This window comes from Epinephelus moara, chromosome 4, assembly GCF_006386435.1.
Source record: "Epinephelus moara isolate mb chromosome 4, YSFRI_EMoa_1.0, whole genome shotgun sequence".
In the NCBI taxonomy this organism is placed as follows: Eukaryota; Metazoa; Chordata; class Actinopteri; order Perciformes; family Serranidae; genus Epinephelus; species Epinephelus moara.
The window spans coordinates 26,841,882-26,860,686 of NC_065509.1; the positions used below are offsets into that span (position 1 = coordinate 26,841,882).

At 44.6% G+C, this 18,805-nt stretch overlaps 2 protein-coding genes across 3 annotated transcripts in view; one reads left to right on the plus strand and one right to left on the minus strand.

The window, feature by feature from the left end:
• The first annotated feature begins 6,668 nt into the window (after positions 1-6,668).
• Positions 6,669-10,804, plus strand: npas4a (neuronal PAS domain protein 4a). Its single transcript, XM_050042497.1, has 8 exons — positions 6,669-7,031; positions 7,437-7,600; positions 7,692-7,794; positions 7,888-8,197; positions 8,336-8,445; positions 8,618-8,753; positions 8,871-10,651; positions 10,776-10,804. Exons 1-8 carry the CDS (start codon positions 6,857-6,859, stop codon positions 10,802-10,804), a joined length of 2,808 nt encoding a protein of 935 aa, XP_049898454.1. The 5' UTR covers positions 6,669-6,856.
• Positions 10,805-18,287: 7,483 nt separating this feature from the next.
• Positions 18,288-18,805, minus strand: part of mrpl11 (mitochondrial ribosomal protein L11) — a 60,758-nt gene continuing 60,240 nt past the window's right edge. For both annotated transcript variants that reach the window (XM_050042886.1, XM_050042885.1), the window contains exon 6: positions 18,288-18,467. In XM_050042886.1, the coding sequence (XP_049898843.1) occupies positions 18,362-18,467 (106 nt within the window). In that variant the 3' untranslated portion in view covers positions 18,288-18,361. The remainder of the gene's footprint in view (positions 18,468-18,805) is intronic.

Below are 18,805 nucleotides of genomic sequence, written 5' to 3' on the forward strand. Positions count from 1 at the left end.
ACTATCAACTTCAACCTGACGTCATTACCTGCACAAACAAAACGTTCTCACTCCCAGCTTGTCAACTACAGCAGCTGCACTTCAAGCTATGACGCTCTTGGTACCCCTCTAGCGTCAGTTTTAGACGTGCCAAACTCTGTGTCAATATCTGCTTGTACATGCTACAGTGTCTTTCAAAATAAATTTCTGTCTTCACAGGAAATGTAGGTTTCAACAGGAAAACTACTTTAGGTTTTGGCAACAAAACGATTTAGTTTCAGCTTCAGAGAAACAATTAAGGTTTGGGTTACAATAACTACGATTTTACAGTAAATTAATGAGTATATCACTTGACAACTATGAAACGTGACATAGCCCAGTAGCACACCAAAGGGCAAGCCAAAATCTCAAGGCACACCTGTATTTATATCTGTGCGCAATAACTTCTATAACGTGTGTTATCACAACAATAAGACAATAAAAATAAGAAAAAATAAGACAGGTAGCTTTCATGATAGTGTCCACTGACTGTTTTTTCCTGTTTTCTTCCCGTGGTAGGTCGTCTTCACTGGTGCTTTGTTCTAATTTGCTCTGTACATTGTCCCATTCACTGTTTTCTCCTTTTAAATGTTCCTCATCCCTTATACTGGCTGCAAATCAGGACTTTTGATGTGTCACGCACTTGTAATTCCAAAGGCGACAAATAGGTTCCCCCTGAAGGTTTTTTAAATTTAAATCAATTGTATCACATTTTTAGCCTCTTAATTACGAAATGGGTTTGCACGATACACTGACACAGTTACTTAAAAATTCATTCAGAACTTTTTGTATGGGCAGTAGCTCAGTCCATGGGGACTTGGCTTGGGAACCGGAGGGTTGCCGGTTCAAGTCCCCACCCGGACCAAAATATGGAGTGTGGACTGGTAACTAGAGAGGTGCCAGTTCACCTCCTGAGCACTGCCGAGGTGCCCTTGAGCAAGGCACTGAACCCCCCACCTGCTCGGGGCACCTGTCCATGGGTAGCCCCTCACTCTGACATCTATCCATATAATGCATGTAAAAGGTCCTGTTTGTGCATGTGTGTTTATTTCGGGCCTGTGTGTATATGTATATGACAACAGAGTGAAACCACTGAATTTCCCTCTTCAGGGTTTAATAAAGTATATAACATTAAATAAAAATTAAAATTGAACATTGCAATAATAATGTGTGTTTATCACAAAATCTCAGGGTACACCTAGATTGGCATTATGGCACACTATTTGAGAACCACTGACATAGTCAGAAAGTGACATAGTTGTAATATGACAACTATATCAGGTGATGTACGCCAGTAACTACGATGCGGTTATAAAAACTTAAGTTGACTTGTGGTTTCACATGGGACACAAACAGCAGTGTCCTAGGTGAAAGTCTGGTGTGTGTTTGACTCACCCACCACCACTTCCCTTCCTCCCATCCTACTTAGACTTTCTCACCCTTTCTACTATATTACTGACATGGACGGGAAAACATTGGAGTTAGCTAAAAGCCCAAGGAGTCTCATTCAGATGCTGTTTGGTGTCTTGTGCGTCGGTAACAAAAGCCAAAGGCCACTGACAAGACTGCTGTATTTGACACCCTGAGAATGTGAACCAATAAAACACAATATCAGACTGTTGCAAATGTAACATATATGGCCAATGAAAAAAAAAACATCTTAATGAAGAAAACTGATTGAAAACAAAAAGGATCTAAGAAAATTATCACAAGACAATGAGAGCAACCAACTCTTTCCATTATTGTTTAATCTCCCCATTATTGTCTCAATAAGTTGACTGTTTGTTCAATAAAATGTCAGTAAGTAGTGTAGAATGTCCATCACCATTTCCCCCAGCCCTAAACCTAAAGAAATTCATTGTGCTATCACCGCCAGCCTGTCTACGACAACAACAAACAGAGAAGCTCGGATTACAACACACACAGAAGGAGTGTGACTCCATTCTCTACTCAGGACGCCATTACTCCACTACATCCTCACATAGTTTTCTGCAATATTCATGTTCTGAATGTTGTATACAGCTCTTTTAAGGTGATTTATGAGGAATTATTTTCTATGACCTCTGTAAATAATCATGTTGTTTTCTTGATTCAACTCGAATTAGCCAAGTTAACCTGTTCTCTGAGTGTCCATCAGCATTTCTGTGGTTTTACTAATTCAAAAACAAATTTCTTTTAGTCTGTAATTGCTAAATCTAAAATTGTTCTGAGGACACATTGAACCATGTGACTCTAAAGTCATGATTCTCACATTTACAATATCACTGCACTTTTCCAGTTTTGTGTTAAGGACATCCTCACTTTAGGGCGCTCACCTGTGTCACCTTAACACTGTTGTATCACGTCCAGTAGGAGGGATAACATCTGGATGATCTTTAAAACCAAACTCATGCAGCCAGCTCACTTCTCAGCGACTTAGTGAAAGGTTATTAGATGCACCTGAAACAAAGAGCACGACTCAATTTCAGTCCTTTCTTGGTTTAATTTAAAAAAAGATTTGCACAACCCCTGTCCAATTATGTCTTCTCTGAGTGAACTGCTCTAATAAATGAGTGTGACGCTGCATGCAGAACAGCCAAAAGGAAAACTGATGTCACTGTCATGACACATTATAGTCCCCACTTTAGCTACAGACTGGTCTGTGATGTATTTCTATCTGCTCTGCAGGCGCTGCTCGACCATGTGATGTGCAGCAGAGATGACATACACATATCTCTCATTTCTATGGCTTCAAGAGCTCAAGGGAAGCTTTAACTGCACGCATTGAAAGTGAGAACTAGGGGTAATTTTTAGTGGAAATAAGTCAAATAATCAGTACCATGGGTGCGGATCCGCCAATGTTCTCTGATCTGCTGGTCACAATCTGCTACCTTTGGTTCATTGCTGAACAGGAAGGAAGCAGTGATGGAAATAAAGCTATAGAAGAAGAAACAGAGATGGCTGAGTCATCAAATAACAAATATGAGACAAAAACAGACCTCAAAAGAGAAGAAACACACACACACACACACACACACACACAGGGACTGAAATGAGTAAAACTGAAGCAAGAAGCAGGATGATTCATCAATGAGCTATCTTCTGCATATTGAAAACCGTCAGTGGGCCAAAGTAATCAATATTGTTTTAATAAATGGGGCCTCCTCCTGTTGACTCTCCATTCATCTAATTTATGTAGATAACAGATCAAGCTCTGTATTCCTTTAGAAATACATTTTCTTCCAAACTCAGATCAAACTGTTAAACCAAGCAGCGCTGATCACATAATGTTATAAACCAAGATCCTGTTATTCATTTATTTATTCATTTTCTGTAACCGCTTATCCTGTTAGGGGTTGCGGGGGTGCTTGTGCCTATCCCAGCTGATACTGAGTGAGAGACGGGGTATACTATCACAGGGCTGACAGTTAGAGACAGACAACCATTCACGCTCACATTCACACCTACGGACAATTTACCCAATTAACCTGCATGTCTTTGGACTGTGGGAGGAAGCTGGAGTACCTGGAGAAAACCCACACTGACAGAGGAAGAACATGCAAACTCCACACAGAAGGGCTCCCCCACCCGGGGTTCAAACCAGGAACCCTCTTGCTGTGAGGCAATGATGCTAACACTGCACCACTGTGCCTCTTTAAACATTTCCAGAGACATAAGGAGAAAGCAGACCTGGCTGACGTTGGTGATCTGACAATAGGCTAACTCATCTTGATGTAGGTATAGCTTAGCTTGCTAGTTAGCTAGCTTTTTGCTAACATTAGCTCACTTATGATGTAATATGACAGTTTCCCAGCCACCACCCTGCCGCCCAGTTCTGTTATTGTATAGGCTAGCTTATTTCTCACCTAACTTGATTTCAGAAATATAATTCAGTGCAGTTTGGCGGTAATATAAACATTTCTGAACAAGAAACGGGCGTCATACTGTTTCCTGTATTGTCAAAACGGAGGCTGAAAAAACTCCAATCAAACGTCAAAACTACGCAGTGCTGATCAAATATGGACCAAGATTATGTTACTGCGTTTCCTATTTCTCACCTAAAATGTTTTCAGAAACGTATTTTCTTACCATTTAACTTATCTATGATTGCTTGTTAGCAGCTAGCCACCGCCATATTGTTTCATGTGGAAAAGCCAACTGCCGAGCTTGTTCTACGTCACCCACCAGCGGTGCGGAGCAAGGCATTCTGGTAGTTGTAGGTTTTCAAACGTGAATGCCACAGCCCTTTAAATACACTGCATTGAATTAATTAAATTCATTTGTTGACTTATAGGTTTGGGAGCAGGGCCCTGCCTCAACCACACCTCTAATTACCTGCCAAGCCAACTTATACCTGGTCAGCCCATCCTCCCCACACTGAGTCTACCTCTGCCCGATCTCCAGTGCATCCTCCCAGATCGACCTCTTCCAACTTCACCCCCCACTTACAACCACTCACCAGTGCTCAACAGCTAACACCTCCTGAATTACAATTAAACATTTAAATATTGTAGTGTTGTGGTCCTTGCTAGTGAAGCCTACATTAATTCCCTGGAGACTTGCCCTAATCTTAACCACAACAACTGCATGTCTAACCCTGACAATGACCATGAACCCAGTCTCAGCCCTAAAATATTAGGAATTACGATGTGGGGCTTTGCATTAGGTCCCTAAATGGGAGGTGGGTTTGTGGCCACAACATGAGCAATACCTATTCTCACACATACACACACATCAAGGGAGATTTTAGATTGCCTTGTGAGTGCACAACAGCCGGAACATGCTCTCCAGTTTATTTTCAAAGGGAAATAATTTACCACCATCCCCAAAAATCATCTCCTCATACAAAGTAATTATAAGAACGGCGTCACAAATGTGGTCATAATTTGAGGAAACATGAGAGTGTTCTTGTTGGGGGGGGCAGCGGCACAGATCCAGGTGTGTGTGTGTGTGTGTGTGTGTGTGTGTGTGTGTGTGTGTGTGTGAGAGCGCGCGCTTGGCTCCACATGTGAAGCACATACTACAGATCTATTTTGGGGGCTAAAAGTGAAATCTCCTCCTCTATAAATAGGAGGATCGGAACGGGGATACGGGGGCGCGCCTCGCAGTCCTTGTGCCGGTCACCGGTGGGACCTATTTTTAGAAACAACGCGGCTTACCTCACGTGCGACTGGCGACAGGTTTTTTTGCAGGTTGCGCAATACCCGGCTGCTGTTTGCGCGCGCATCGAATTATTCATGAATGTCATTCATTAAATTGGCTTCACTTTTCATAAGGCTTTTTAAAGATCGACCTTGTGAGTTGAAAATAGAGAGGGAACAAAGCCCCGACTCACACATCAACGTCATTTGAGAGGAGATGGTTACTGGTGTCTGATGGTGTATAAGCTGGCTTTTAAGGGTCTTACTGGTCAAGCTGGGCAGCTGTTTGTCAGTATATGTAGGTGATCATGCTCTGATTGTTACCTAAGAAAATCAGAGCCCCCAAAGCAAATCCGTTGCTCTATTCTCTGTTTCTCTCATGATATGAAAAACTTTATTGTCCATCATAAGGCAATGCAGATTTATATCTGGCGTGGATCACACAGCACTAAGTGTATGTCTTATAGCCATTTTATTATATTAATATTGAGTAAAAAATATTCATAGCATGCCACAGCCTCTTAACAACAAGAGAATATGAAATTGCAGTAAAGGCATGGATCATGCGCAGGATTCATGTCTAACAGGCTAAAAAATGGAGGCAAATTCTGTGTATATTTATGCATCCATTTCTGTTTTCGGCTGATTTCCATTCATAAAAGGCGACGGAGAGATGGAGCGATGTGAAACAGCCGCAGCATCCATGTCCGCCTCCTGCAACAGCAGCTCGGTGACCGAGCATGTTGTCTCCATCTCTGCACCATCACTCTCACATATGTTGTCAGTAAATGTGCTCGAAATTAAACGCCTGAATCGCACCTAACGAGCACCCGCCGTGTGTGCTGACAGGTCCGGGGCAAACGGGCAGTGACGGCCGGGTAGCCTACCTCAGGTGCCAGACATATAAACACAGAGACCTCGTTCGTATGCAACCCAGTCTTCCCATCCCCCCTGCGCCCCCTCCTCCTCCTCCAATACACCGGAGTCCGGTGACTCCGTTTACGTTTTACGCTTGCTCCGCCCCTTACTCGGTTTTGTCCAAATCGGGCTTTTTGCGTCGCCGGAGCTCCCGATTTTAGCCCGACGTCATCACCGAGTAGAGGGAAGAGCTGACGTCGAGGAAGAGTCACCGAAAGGAGAGGGCACGGGAGAGGGAGGGGGGAGAGTTTCACCATTGCTAACACTGATATGAGACATATCCATCCCCCTCGGCCCCCACCTTCTCCTCCACCCCCCTCCCTCCCTTTTACGTCGGTGTCGGTGCGTTGGGAGCCCCCCTACTCCGGCGGAGTCCCAGGCTATATAAGTGACCGGCGAGCAGAGTCCCTCAACCAGATTTACGGTTCCCGGACTTCAGAGCGAGAGACGGCTCCCACAGCCGCCGATTCACCTGCACTCCGAGCGGGGGGACAGACATCCAGCAGCCGGCCAGCATCCGAGCTGGACGCTGTGGCGGAGCTAACACGGACGCAGAGAGGACAGGAGAAGGTTTTTAAACCTTTCTCTGGAAACCAACAGAGATGAGAGTCCAATAACACACCTCAGAGCTTTTCTTTTTCCACTTTTACAACCTGTCTCTTAACACATCTCGGAGACAGGGGCAGCCCGACTACAGCCGAGCCACGGCGTTTGAACAACACTCCGCTCTCAACTCTCCAACTCACATCTGGAGGAATTTCGATAGTTCACAGCTACAGCAGCTACAACAACCGGCTACAATGTACCGCTCAACCAAAGGAGCATCCAAGGCTCGACGGGACCAGATCAACGCCGAGATCCGGAACCTGAAGGACTTGTTGCCCATCTCCGATGCAGATAAAGCGCGGCTCTCATACCTGCACATCATGTCACTTGCCTGCATGTACACCAGGAAATCCGTCTTCTTCACTCAAGGTAAGCATGAAACCACTCTGAATAACTAAACGACCTGTTGATGAATCGCTTGTGCTGCATAGACTGACTGCAATCTCTCACAGTGGTGGAATCAACAAGTGTTTTAGTGGCACTGCAGGCGTTTAACTTGATATAAATCTCATTTTTGGACAAACTGTGGCCATGTGGGTCATTAATCGATCGCCAATAATCATTACAGAAGCCAATAAAGGCATTTTAAAGGCAATTTGTCGCTGTCCGTGGTGCTGAGAAGCTTCAGCACCATGAATACAGCCGCACCGCTGTCCATGGTGCTGAAACACACTGCGGCCACTGCTTCTCTTACTGCGGTGATCCCATACGTTGTGTTCAGGTTTAATAACACATTGCTGTTCTGTCTCTTTCCACACATGTTTGTCTTTATAGAGGCGGGAGCTGCTGCTAGTCTCGAGGAGAGCGCCAGGTTACTGTCTTTCCACGAACTGTCGGAGTTGATGCAGGCGCTGCCGGGGTTTCTGATGCTGCTGACTGGGGAAGGGAAGCTCCTGTACCTGTCAGACAGCGTCTCCGAGCACCTCGGACACTCCATGGTGAGTAGAGAAATATTCAAGCTCCACTTTGGGCTTCATAAATGTGTTATTTTTTATTAATATCATCATTATTATTATTGCAATTTTCCAGGTGGATCTCGTGGCACAGGGGGACAGTGTGTATGATATCATCGACGCCTCAGACCACTTAATCATGAGGAGCAACCTGTCAACCTCCACGTCACTTGAGATGGGTAAGGCAAACATTCAAATTACACCTTTTTTTTCATCCCTCCACCTGATGCGGACTGATTGATTCCTAACAAATCTCCTCTCATCCTTCACAGACCGTCTCTTCCGCTGCCGTTTCAACACCTCTAAGTCCGTGCGGAGGCAGAGTGCTGGGAACAAGCTGGTTCTGATCCGAGCTCGCTGCCTCTCTCCCCCCTCCACATCTCCCGCCGCCGGGTCCTACTGGACATCCAACCCAGTCTGGGTGTGTTTCTGCTCCCCTCTGGAGCCCCACCCGACCCGCTCCGGCCCCGGGGCAGAGAGGGAGTCCACCTCCACCCCTGCCCTCGCCGAGACCAACTTGTTCCTGGCGTGCTTCCACTCCCAGCATGGCCGGGACATGAGGCTGGAGGCGGCCCACGACAAGTGAGTTTACACAAACAAAACCTCACCCTCACCTGTTGCTTTAATGTTTACTTGTATATTGATCTGTTTATGAGATAACTAAAGTGGTATAAAAAAATATGATCCTCCTAACACATCACCGCCCACTCTCTCCCACAGTGTGCGCGCCTATCTCGGCTTTGATGTGACAGCTTTACGCTCTCGCTCCTGGTACAGCCTCCTCCACCCACAGGATCTGTCACATGCCTCCGCTCAGCACCGCAGCCTATGTAAGTGTACTCTTCACACATACCGACCAGTTACAACCGTCCATGCCCACACAGTTACACACACATCGTGCCCACTGGCACATCCACGCAGTAGAAAAAGAAAAAAAAACACTATGATGATTAATAGGATTACAAACCGATGCCAACTTGTGCTGTGACTGTTGTTCAACAGTGAGAGAGGGAGGAGAAGGCAGAGCTGAAATGGTGGTGCGTGTACAAGCTCAGGACCAGTCGTGGGTTTGGCTCTACATGGTGCTTCAGCTGCAGCCCGGAGAAATCCCCATCAGCAGCAACAACTACATCATCAGGTATGTACTGCCCTTTTTTAAACTACACACCCCTCCTCAATTTCATGACTGATGAATACAGGCAGAAACAGAATCCTAACTTCCTGTTTCTCCTCTGGTTCCTCTTCCCTCTCTCAGTGATTCTGAGGCCTGGTCAGTGCGTCAGCAGCTCAGCTCGGAGCAGACCCAGCTGACCCTGGTTCTGAGTGGTGGTACCTCTCAGCAGGAGGGTCTGAGCCTCCAGTCTCCAGAAACCCTGTCCAGTCCAGACCAGGTCTTCACCCCAGGCAGCAGCGGCCTGTCAGCCCAGTCCTTTGACTTCAGCACCGCTGGCTGCAGCGTGGGCTCCTCCGATGAACCAGGGAGCTCTGCTGCTGAGGCCATGCAGCTGGAGGGTGACCCTCGCTCCAGTATCTCCTCTCTGGAGGAGGAGAGCTTCTTTCAGCAGCATCCCAGAGAAAGCCCCTCAGCTGCCTCCTCCCCGACTCCAGTCACTGTTGAAACAGTAGCAGACTTAGACTTTTTAACCCAGAACATTCTCCTGCCACCTTCCTTCCAGCTCGACCCTCCGCTGCCGCCTCTTCCCCTGCCTCTCCCCCCAGTTCCCACCGCACAAGCTCAGCAGACCAAAGAGTTTGTGTGCACACCACCCTACACTCCCCACGTTGCTGGGTCTAGCTTCCCATTTGGCGAACCCCTCTTCAGCTTCGACCCCACTGGCACAACTACTCCTCCGCCCTCTGCTACAACTGCCACTGCCACCACCTCACTGGCCCCTTCAACTTCCTCCTCAGCCCCACCAACCACCGCCTCAAGCCCTGCTCCCCCCACCACCCTGTCCACCAAGATCCCCCTTACGCTGCCTACTCCCTCCACTGACTTTCTCTTCTCTATTGAGCCCTGCAGTGGAGCCCTTTATGAGAAACTGCCCCCCACACCCGACAGCCCCGGAGACGGCGACTGCACAGTGATGACCCTGCCCGAGGTTCGGGGTCCACTTTATGTAGATGTACCACTGGGGCCCCTCCAGTGTCCCCCTGAGGGCCTCCTCACCCCCGAGGCATCACCCGGTAAACAGCCGTGCCTCTCCTTCTTCTCCCTGGAGAGAGAGAGGGAGAAGGAGAGGGCAGAAATCTCCCTCTTAGCTCAGCACATCAGCTCACTGGCAGAGGGATTCTACCTGGATCCACTCTTGTCCAAACTTTCTCCTCCCTCCATGTCACCCTCCTCCTCCCCTCCCTCCCCCTTCCTGTCTCCCGACATAGAACCTGCTGATGTTGATTCAATCCACATGCTTAGGGAGTTTTATCCCATCAAAGCATGGAGAGGTCTGGACATTCCCATGTTCCTCGACGACGATGACTCTCTGTTTGAAGAGAGCATCCTAGAAACCCTCCTCCAAGACAACTTTGTTCCTCCTCAGTCCCCCGGCCTCTCCAACCCCTCCCCCTCCACCTCCCCAATGCCCAACCCCTCCAGCCCGATTTCTCCTCAAACCCCAGTGTGCTGGCGCCAACCCTCCCAGTTTGAGGGAGTGGGCCACTTCTGTAGCGTCCAATCGGCGCAATGTAACTCCATGGCTGGGTGCGGGGCGACTGTGGCTGCTGAGGCCGGGGCGAAGGTGGAAGGGGAGGGGCTAGCGGAGGAAGCAATGGAGATCGAGGTGGTGTCATCTCCTGTGTCCTCTTGCTCCTCCATCCCAGCTTCCCCTCCCCTCATCCTCACTGCCTCCCCCAGCCCCGCCACCTCCACGCCCATCGTCTCGCCCACGCCCGTGTCTTGCAATCAGTCCCTCCTGGAGGAACTGGCCGTCCTGGAACCCATGTTTGGGGCAGGTGCCTCGATCGCCCCTGGCTTAGGGCAACAACCTGAGTTGTATCAACTCCAATGTCATCCATCGCCACAGTGCTTCCACAAAGGTAAGAATCTGTCTTTTCTCTCCTTTTTTTTTTTTGTTAAATCTTGTTAAATGAGATGATAAACCATTTCTGAAAATACACAACTAACGTCCTCTTTCTCTCTTTTCCCTTTTTTGTCTTTCAGATGGGAGTGGAAGTGTTCCTCCGTTCTAAAATAAGTCTGTGACTTACTTCATTAAGTATGGCATATTGTCATATTTTGTGGAGCCCCTTTTACTGAAAAGTAAAAAATTATTAAGTGTATAAATATACATAATGTATATACAACTTAAGGACTTTAACTCCTACATGTCTCCTAAGAACAAAGATTGGCTTTATATTTTTGTTCAGTCATTAATCTGTACAAAACTGGTGCAACATTTACATGATGGTTCAACCACATGGACCCATAACTGACTGGGTTTTGGGTCCATGTGGTGTCTTTCAGCTTCTCTGTAACACGAGCTTCAGATATGATCAGACAGAGAAACATCTCTGATCTTGTAAGCGCTGTTTAACTACCAGATGCGCATTTGTATTCACTCGTAGTGAAAAATCTGTTGTGAACAAAAAAAGAGAACATTTCTTGCTATTTCAATAGAGAGATGAATTATAGCACTTTTGCCTGACATGCAGCAACGCAAACCCAAACCTCAAATGTATTGGAAGTCAAATGTTTACAAATTTTTTACATCCTTAGGATGACCACTATCTGTACATCAAAATGAGTTCTTGCTAAGAACTCCTCTATCCCGTCTTCAGAGCCGGTACAGCTCTGATTTGACAGCACTCTTCCTCACAGCCTTAAAGGCGACATCATAAACAGTGATCACATTTAAACCAGAGATACTTTGAGCTTTGAGTTTGCTGCTTCGAACCTTTAACATTTCATATTTATCTCTCCATCTAAAATCTTGTGTATCAATGTGATGTGCAAACAAAAAAGAAAAAAAAACATGTGAAGAGATCCTGGCATGTGAAGATCTCAACGATGTTGAAGGTGTCCATTGCTTTACAAGATGCAACACCAAACAAGTTCTGCGGAGCTCTGATCATGCCACAAATCCACTCTACGTTGTACTGTACATTAGACTCTGAATGTGGGCTCTTCAGGTCCCCGCTGGCCTGAAGGCAGTCGGCTGGATATTGTTGCAGCATCAATATTTGCAATGCTGGCAGCTTATAGCGGCTTCTGTGTGCCTGAAACGGCCCTGACCTGCTGAACTCTGAACTCTTTATCATGTCCATTCAACATGGACTTTTACATCGTTGCTCCACTGGAGTGCGGTGTAGTGAGGCACAATTGACTATGTGAATGAGCGATTCTTCTTTTTTGAGAGGGGTTAGAATACAAAAGTTTTGTTTTAAAAAATGAAAATAGGGATGGGGTGCTATTTCTATTCAGTTACCAAGCGACACGGGTTGAGAATGGTACTATTCCCATGGTGTCGACATGCTCACGTAGAGTTGTCTACGGTCAAGTAAAGGATTGATTCCTACGTTCTAGCTATTCAAGGCTAAGTTAATATACATGTGTAAAATTACTATATTGTATGTGTGATATTTGAAAAAGATGTTATTGCATATGCATTATGTCTGTGGATATAGGCATATGTTCTTTTCAGAAAGGTTGTACACATTTGTACATTTGTATGAAACATTGGTTATTGGTCTGTATATATATAAGAAAGAGATTTTTATTGCATAAGATGGAATATATTCTAAACATCTTACTTACTGCAGAATGGACATTGTGGACCAGTGTTCTATTGTGTTGCTTATAAGTGTATTTGATTGTCATACAAATGCATTTATATTAAAAGTGCACTTAATGCGGCTGATGCATTTGTGTCGTCATAGTCAAGCCCCTTGTTCCTCCCTCAGCCTCATCATCATCATCATCCCACCATCCCTGCCTCTTTTCCTCCCTCCCATACACTCTCCTCCATTTCTTCCCCTGGAGCGAGTTTCGCTCAGCAACAGCACTGACGCACACACATGACGAGACAGAATGAGACACTATCTGACTCAGACTGACGCACACTCTTGGCATCGAGGTTTTTGCGTGCGAGCGGGGCACACACAGGCACACACAGTTGGCCTCCCACTTATGATGATGCACGCACACACATAATAGTAGGCATATGACCCCCCCGCCACCCTTCTTTACAAATCACAGTAGCCCACATTCACTCGATGTACCTGCGACTCTATCAGCGCTTGGCGTGGTGTAAGACTCCATATATAGGCATTCCTGCTCAAGAGCTCTGACTGAAACAGCCTCCCGTCTATTCTCAGCCTCCATTCAGAAGGATCAGAGAGGGGAGGGCTGGAGAGAGAGGGGAGACAAAGAAGGAGTGAGAGGAGGCTAAAATTAGAGGTACAGTAAAGAGGGATGTGGGACAAACTGATGCTCTGTCGCCACAGGACGGAGAGGTGAACGTAGTCAAAATCACAGCATAAAATACACTATAATAACCCACTTTCTGTAAATCATAATAGAAAAAACATAGATGTGATTTGTGGATCATTTTCTGCCAGATCTCATTACCTTAACCACATAAAATATGATACAGAATTTATTACGTATAAGGCGGCAAAGCTCTAAACATTATACTGGTTTACAGCAAGCGAACATTTTGTTCCATCACTAGCTGCTGCTGCTGCAGTGTCTGGGATGGAGTGAAGATGAACAGTGGAAGAAGCTCTGCTCAGCTGACTGCTGCTATCTTCTGGCAAAGACAAGTACTGCAGCAGAGAGGAGCGACGTGTGTGTTGTGTAAGAGGCCATGTTAGGAAAAGGTTATAGAGAGGGCAGAGGTAAGGACATAGTTTTATACTTCATGTTCGCTGAACCAATATTAATAATAACTGACACTAAAGATTACATAAAGGTAGAGGCCATGTAGTGCTGGATGATATGGTTGAGATTATTATTAGAATATTACACATTACACACATTTTTAAAAGTATGACTTAAAATAATACTCATATACTCACATGCACACTGTTGTTGGTTGGTGAAGTTGTTCTCCTGTCCACAGTGGCCTTGAAGACACCCAATCCTTCTTTGTATTTCCGCAGACAGTGTTTCCTTGCAGAGCTGCGGAGGAGGAATAGTAACACAAAAGGTGCAAATTTGTGCTTTTACATTAACAGCGTGCAATCTGTATCATGTACAAATACATATTCATATTGCTGTGGCCATGACCAAAGCCTGAGTGTGACCAAGGACACTTTGAGAGGACAACAGGAGCTGAAAATTGAACCACCAACCTTGAGATTAAAAGATGACATTGTCTACCTCCTGAGCCACAGCCACCCAAGACTGTAAAGCTGGAAGATTCCCAGATTCAGCTTAACTTCAGAGGTGTGAATCGAATGAGGACATCCTATACATATTGAAATCACTTGAAAGAGGGATTTCCTGACTGCCAGTATTGAGAAAAGGAACAATTAAAGCAAAGAGAAAGACTCTGAATGTACACTGATCAGCCTCAACATTAAAACCACTGACAAATGAAGTGGATAGCATTGATAATTTCAGTACAACGCAATGTTCTGCAGGGAAACCTTCAGTCCTGGCATTCATGTGAATGCCACTTGACCTACCCAAACACCTTTGCAGACCAAGTACACCCCCTCATTGCAACAGCACTCCCTGATTGCAGTGGGCCCCCAACAGCACAATGCACCATGACACACCATAAAGACTGCTCAGGAGTAGAATGAGGAATGTGACAAAGAGCTCAAGGCGTCAACCTGACCTTCAAATTCCCAATCTGAGCATCTGTGGGACACACCAGTACCCCACCTCACAACCCACAGGACTCACAGGATTCACCGCCACAGGACACTCCCAGAGATCCTGCCTCCCCACCTCAACAGTTCAGAGGCTCCATCGTGGATCAGACTTGTCCCTGGTGTACTGGGACATCCCATGGATGCTCGATCTGATTGGGATCTGGGGAATTTGGGGGCCAGGTTGATGCCTTGAGCTCTTTGTCACCTTCTTCGGACCTTTCCTGTGCAGTTTTTGAGGCATTGCATGGTGTACTGTCCTGCTGAGGAGGGCACTGCCATCATGGAGTGCTGCTGCCATAAGGGGGTGTACTTGGTCTATGAAAAAGTTTGGGTGGATGGTGCCAAAAATCGTGTTGACTAAATATTTTCCGCCTGGACTGATTTTCGTTCATTTTCTTTCTTTTTTTTCTTTTAGAAATGATGGAAAAGTCTAAAGACTGTCCACCATTTAGACAGAATACAACACTGAGGGATCTCCCATAGCTTAGACATTCACACCCCTGTCCAGGTGGTAGCATGTGCATATTAATTAACTATTGTCTAGTCTTGTCTCTGATCTCAAGTTCATGACCTAGATCTCTAGCAAGCTTTAGTCATCACACTGGTAGACTATACATCTACATACCACTACAAAATGTCATTGCTGCAGAGCGTCCTAAGTTTCTTTAAACAGCCCAATAACTGTAATAGCATGATAAATGAGTTAAAGAAAACAAACAAACAAATGACACTGTCGTTAGCACAAGCTACCACAGCAGCGGCTAACATCTGACACCGAGCTTTTGAATGGTCCCAACAAACTCACACAGACGCTGAAAAGGCTCGACTCTGTCGTTAAACCCGTTATAACCGTTAGGTAATGTTAGCTGTGTGATGCTGACAGTTAGCCCTATCGTGGAGTGTGTGAATAGACTCTGTCCCTAGCATCGAGCTAACAGTCCCGCAACATTTAAATGACCCACAGATGGGCTGAGTGAATCAATATGCCCAGCGACACCCCCACAACCAAAGTATTTAACATTCACTGTTGATTATAGGCGTAACCGAAGCTCAAGAGTCAAATAATACTGTAAAAGGGACCGCAGTGGCGAGCGAGGGACAAGCAGGTGATACTAATGTAACAAACTGTTCTATTTTGTATGTCCCTCTTGAGTTGCCGTAGGGCAAAACCAGTAATGGGGTGATGGAAGAAGAAAAATAAATGGGCAGCGGTTGAGGTTGCTGTTGAATTTGTTACACCGCCACACCCAGAAACTCTGACACATACCATATCCCCCTGAAACAACGGAATGTGGACCCAAAACGTTTTGTGCCCTACGGCAACGTAACAGGGACACAATATATACAATACAGAACAATATAGAACATCCCGTTGTACTGTATTTTTATACAGTCTATGGTTGTACCGTTTGGCTGCTAGCGGCTAAAAGCTAAAATTAAAAGGGCTGGTAATATCCAATTATAACGGATTTTTAACGACATAATGACATAATGACAACGTGAAAGTCTAATTTAAGCTCTCATTGCATTGTAACAAGACATCAGTACATTCATTTTACCTGCCAGTGGTTTTAATGGACCTTTTTCACAGCAGACATTTTAACTTTTCACAGTAGGAAAAGCACAGGTCAAACTGATAATATTAATGATAGCTCCGTTCCATTATGTTTCTTGGTAAGCTATTCCACTGAGCCAGCATTGGCAATACCAGGGCCTCCTCTAAGTGGAATGCAGCCATCATTAATGTTACCAAGTATACCTGTGCTTTTCCTACTGACATGTCAAAATGTCTGCTGCTGTGCACAGACATTTTGCAGGGCAGATGCTCAGGTGGTAAAAAAAAAAAAACAGGACATCCCTTCCACATTTTTTTTTGCTCATGTGAAGTGCAGGTGCAAAAAGACAACAAAAAATGTGCACAGGCAAAGTGCACCCTGCTGGGAGGTTTCTTTCTGCCAGCACTTTGAGGCCTAAGAATACATACAGTACATGTACGTACAGTATATAATAAGATGTCTAAGTATCTATACTCTTTGCACCTAGCAGCTGCTACAAATACACATTCAGTTTCTACATTTATCATTAATTTATAACACAACAAAGAAAACAATGCTACACTGTGTATGCTTTAGTGATCTATAAAGTAAATAGCCATTCAAATACCCCCTTTTAATAGTCAAGCACTAATTCTTATAATTATCTTCTACACAGACTTTAAATATTCAAAAATCCCAGAAAACAGACAGCTCCGTCTTCCTCTACTTCTCTGCGCTCTTTCAGCACAGCACCCAAAACTGCACGTCATTTTCGTTTAAAATATTAGAGATGCAACATGGGAGACGTAAATGTTATTTCAAATTGAGTTTTGGTTTAAAAAGACAAGTGGAAGTGAGAAAGCAATTTGATGTTTGTCTCAGCTGGGCAGCTGGTGAACACAAATCTGACAGAGCTGGAGGACGACAGTGTGGTTTTATGCTGGACTATCTCACTTGTTGTTAAACTTAATGGTGGTTTATTGCCTAAATTAGTCTGGCACTATCAAGATGTTTTAATAGTGGTTTAATTTCACAACAGTGACAACTGATGCCCAGGCTTGAGGCAAACACTATCATTACCTGGCTGTCCATGAAGGCAGGTCAGGGAGACGTGATGCTGCTCCGCAGGGCGCTTGATTTGTGTGCGGCTGCCACGTGGGAAGCTGAAGAGGGAGGGGTAGGGGCTCGACTCAAATGCAGTTGTCGGGCAAACAACACATTTTTAATTGAGAATTCATGCCATGGGCCAAATTGAAAAACTAAAACATAAAGTTATTAAAAGAAAGAAAAAAAACAAGTATTTCAAAAAGGGCACTTATCTAGAAGAGAGGACAAACGGACAGGTGCATGAGCACCACCTGGGGTCTATCTGTGCACGTGCCTGGTCTGCTGTGGAAAAGCTCTATGTTGTAGCTGATGGGTGAACAAACAGGCATGTGAGAATTGTTTTAAGACTAATTTGAAAAAGGTGAAACAAAGCTTTAATACCAAATTTTTCTGATGTCAGAAATGTGGTAATGTTAATGCTAGAGTCTGATGCTCCAGGCAGTGAACTGTGTTTCATTTAAGGCTGCAACTAATGATTATTTACAACCAGTGGGTTATTTCTATGATTAATAACTGAATATCTTTTATTCAAATGTCACAAAATAGTAAAAAAAAAAAAAAAATGCAAAAGAAACTGAATGAATGCCATGAAATTAAACAGAAAAACAGGAAATCGTCACATCTGAGAGGCTGTAAACAGTTTACAGTTGGTATGTTTTGGTGGATAAATCACTTTCATGGTTCAAAAATAATTTACTTATTGGTCAATTCATTATTTAAGCACCGGTTTAATACTTACATGAGACCATACTCTTAATATGTGTAAAACAAGGTGTTGTTAGTTTCAATTACTTGGTTTTCTTGTACTATCGTCCTGCTCTGAGTCCATGTGATTTTCTTTCGCAGTAGTTTACATGATGATCCCTTTAGATCACAGATTAATGAGAAGTGTGTGAAATGTACCAGAAACCATCTGCACAACCTGACAAGAAGCCAAACCGCTTCGAGAAGTGTTAATAATAGATAATAACATCAAAGAGACCGAACGTACAAATCCTTCCAAGACAGAGCAATTACAGTTTCATTAGCTCAGCTCGGAGGAAATGAAACGCTCTGGGTCCTAAATATTTTCAAAATTTGAGTGGATGATTTGTTGCCAAAATGTAGCTGATGTTAAATCTTTTAAATCATTCGAAAATACAGAAAGCAGACAATTTGCTGTAGAGAAATATCTAAACATCAGATGTGAATAAGGACACAGAAAAAACAAATCACATAACAACAAGCTATTTATTTATTAATACAAATAGGAATGAGGAGTAAATACTAAAAATGTTGCAGGTCTTCATTTCCTTTTGGCCATGAAGGCTTCAGCTGCAGCGGCTGCTGCATCAGCTTTCAACTTCTCCTCTCTCTGCTCCATGAAGACTTTGTACTCATCAGCTGTGAGACTGAAGAGGAGGAGGGAGGAAGAGAAAGAGAATAAAAAAATACATGAAGTTACCCCAAACTCTGACTTACGTTTACAGGAATATCTAACCTGCTGTTAAAAGGTTAAAAGACGAAATTTTAACGACAGCATTCCTCGCATTCCTTCATCATTTTGTAGTCAAATTTAATAAAACTGGACAAATGTGGACGGCCAACAACACATCAACACTTCTCCACTGGAGCTGCTAATATTTAATAGCAGAAATTTCTACTTTTTATGGCTGAAAATCCTCCAGCGATCTGCAACATTAACTTTAAACATAGTTTTTGTCCCCCAGAATCAATGAGCAATGATCTT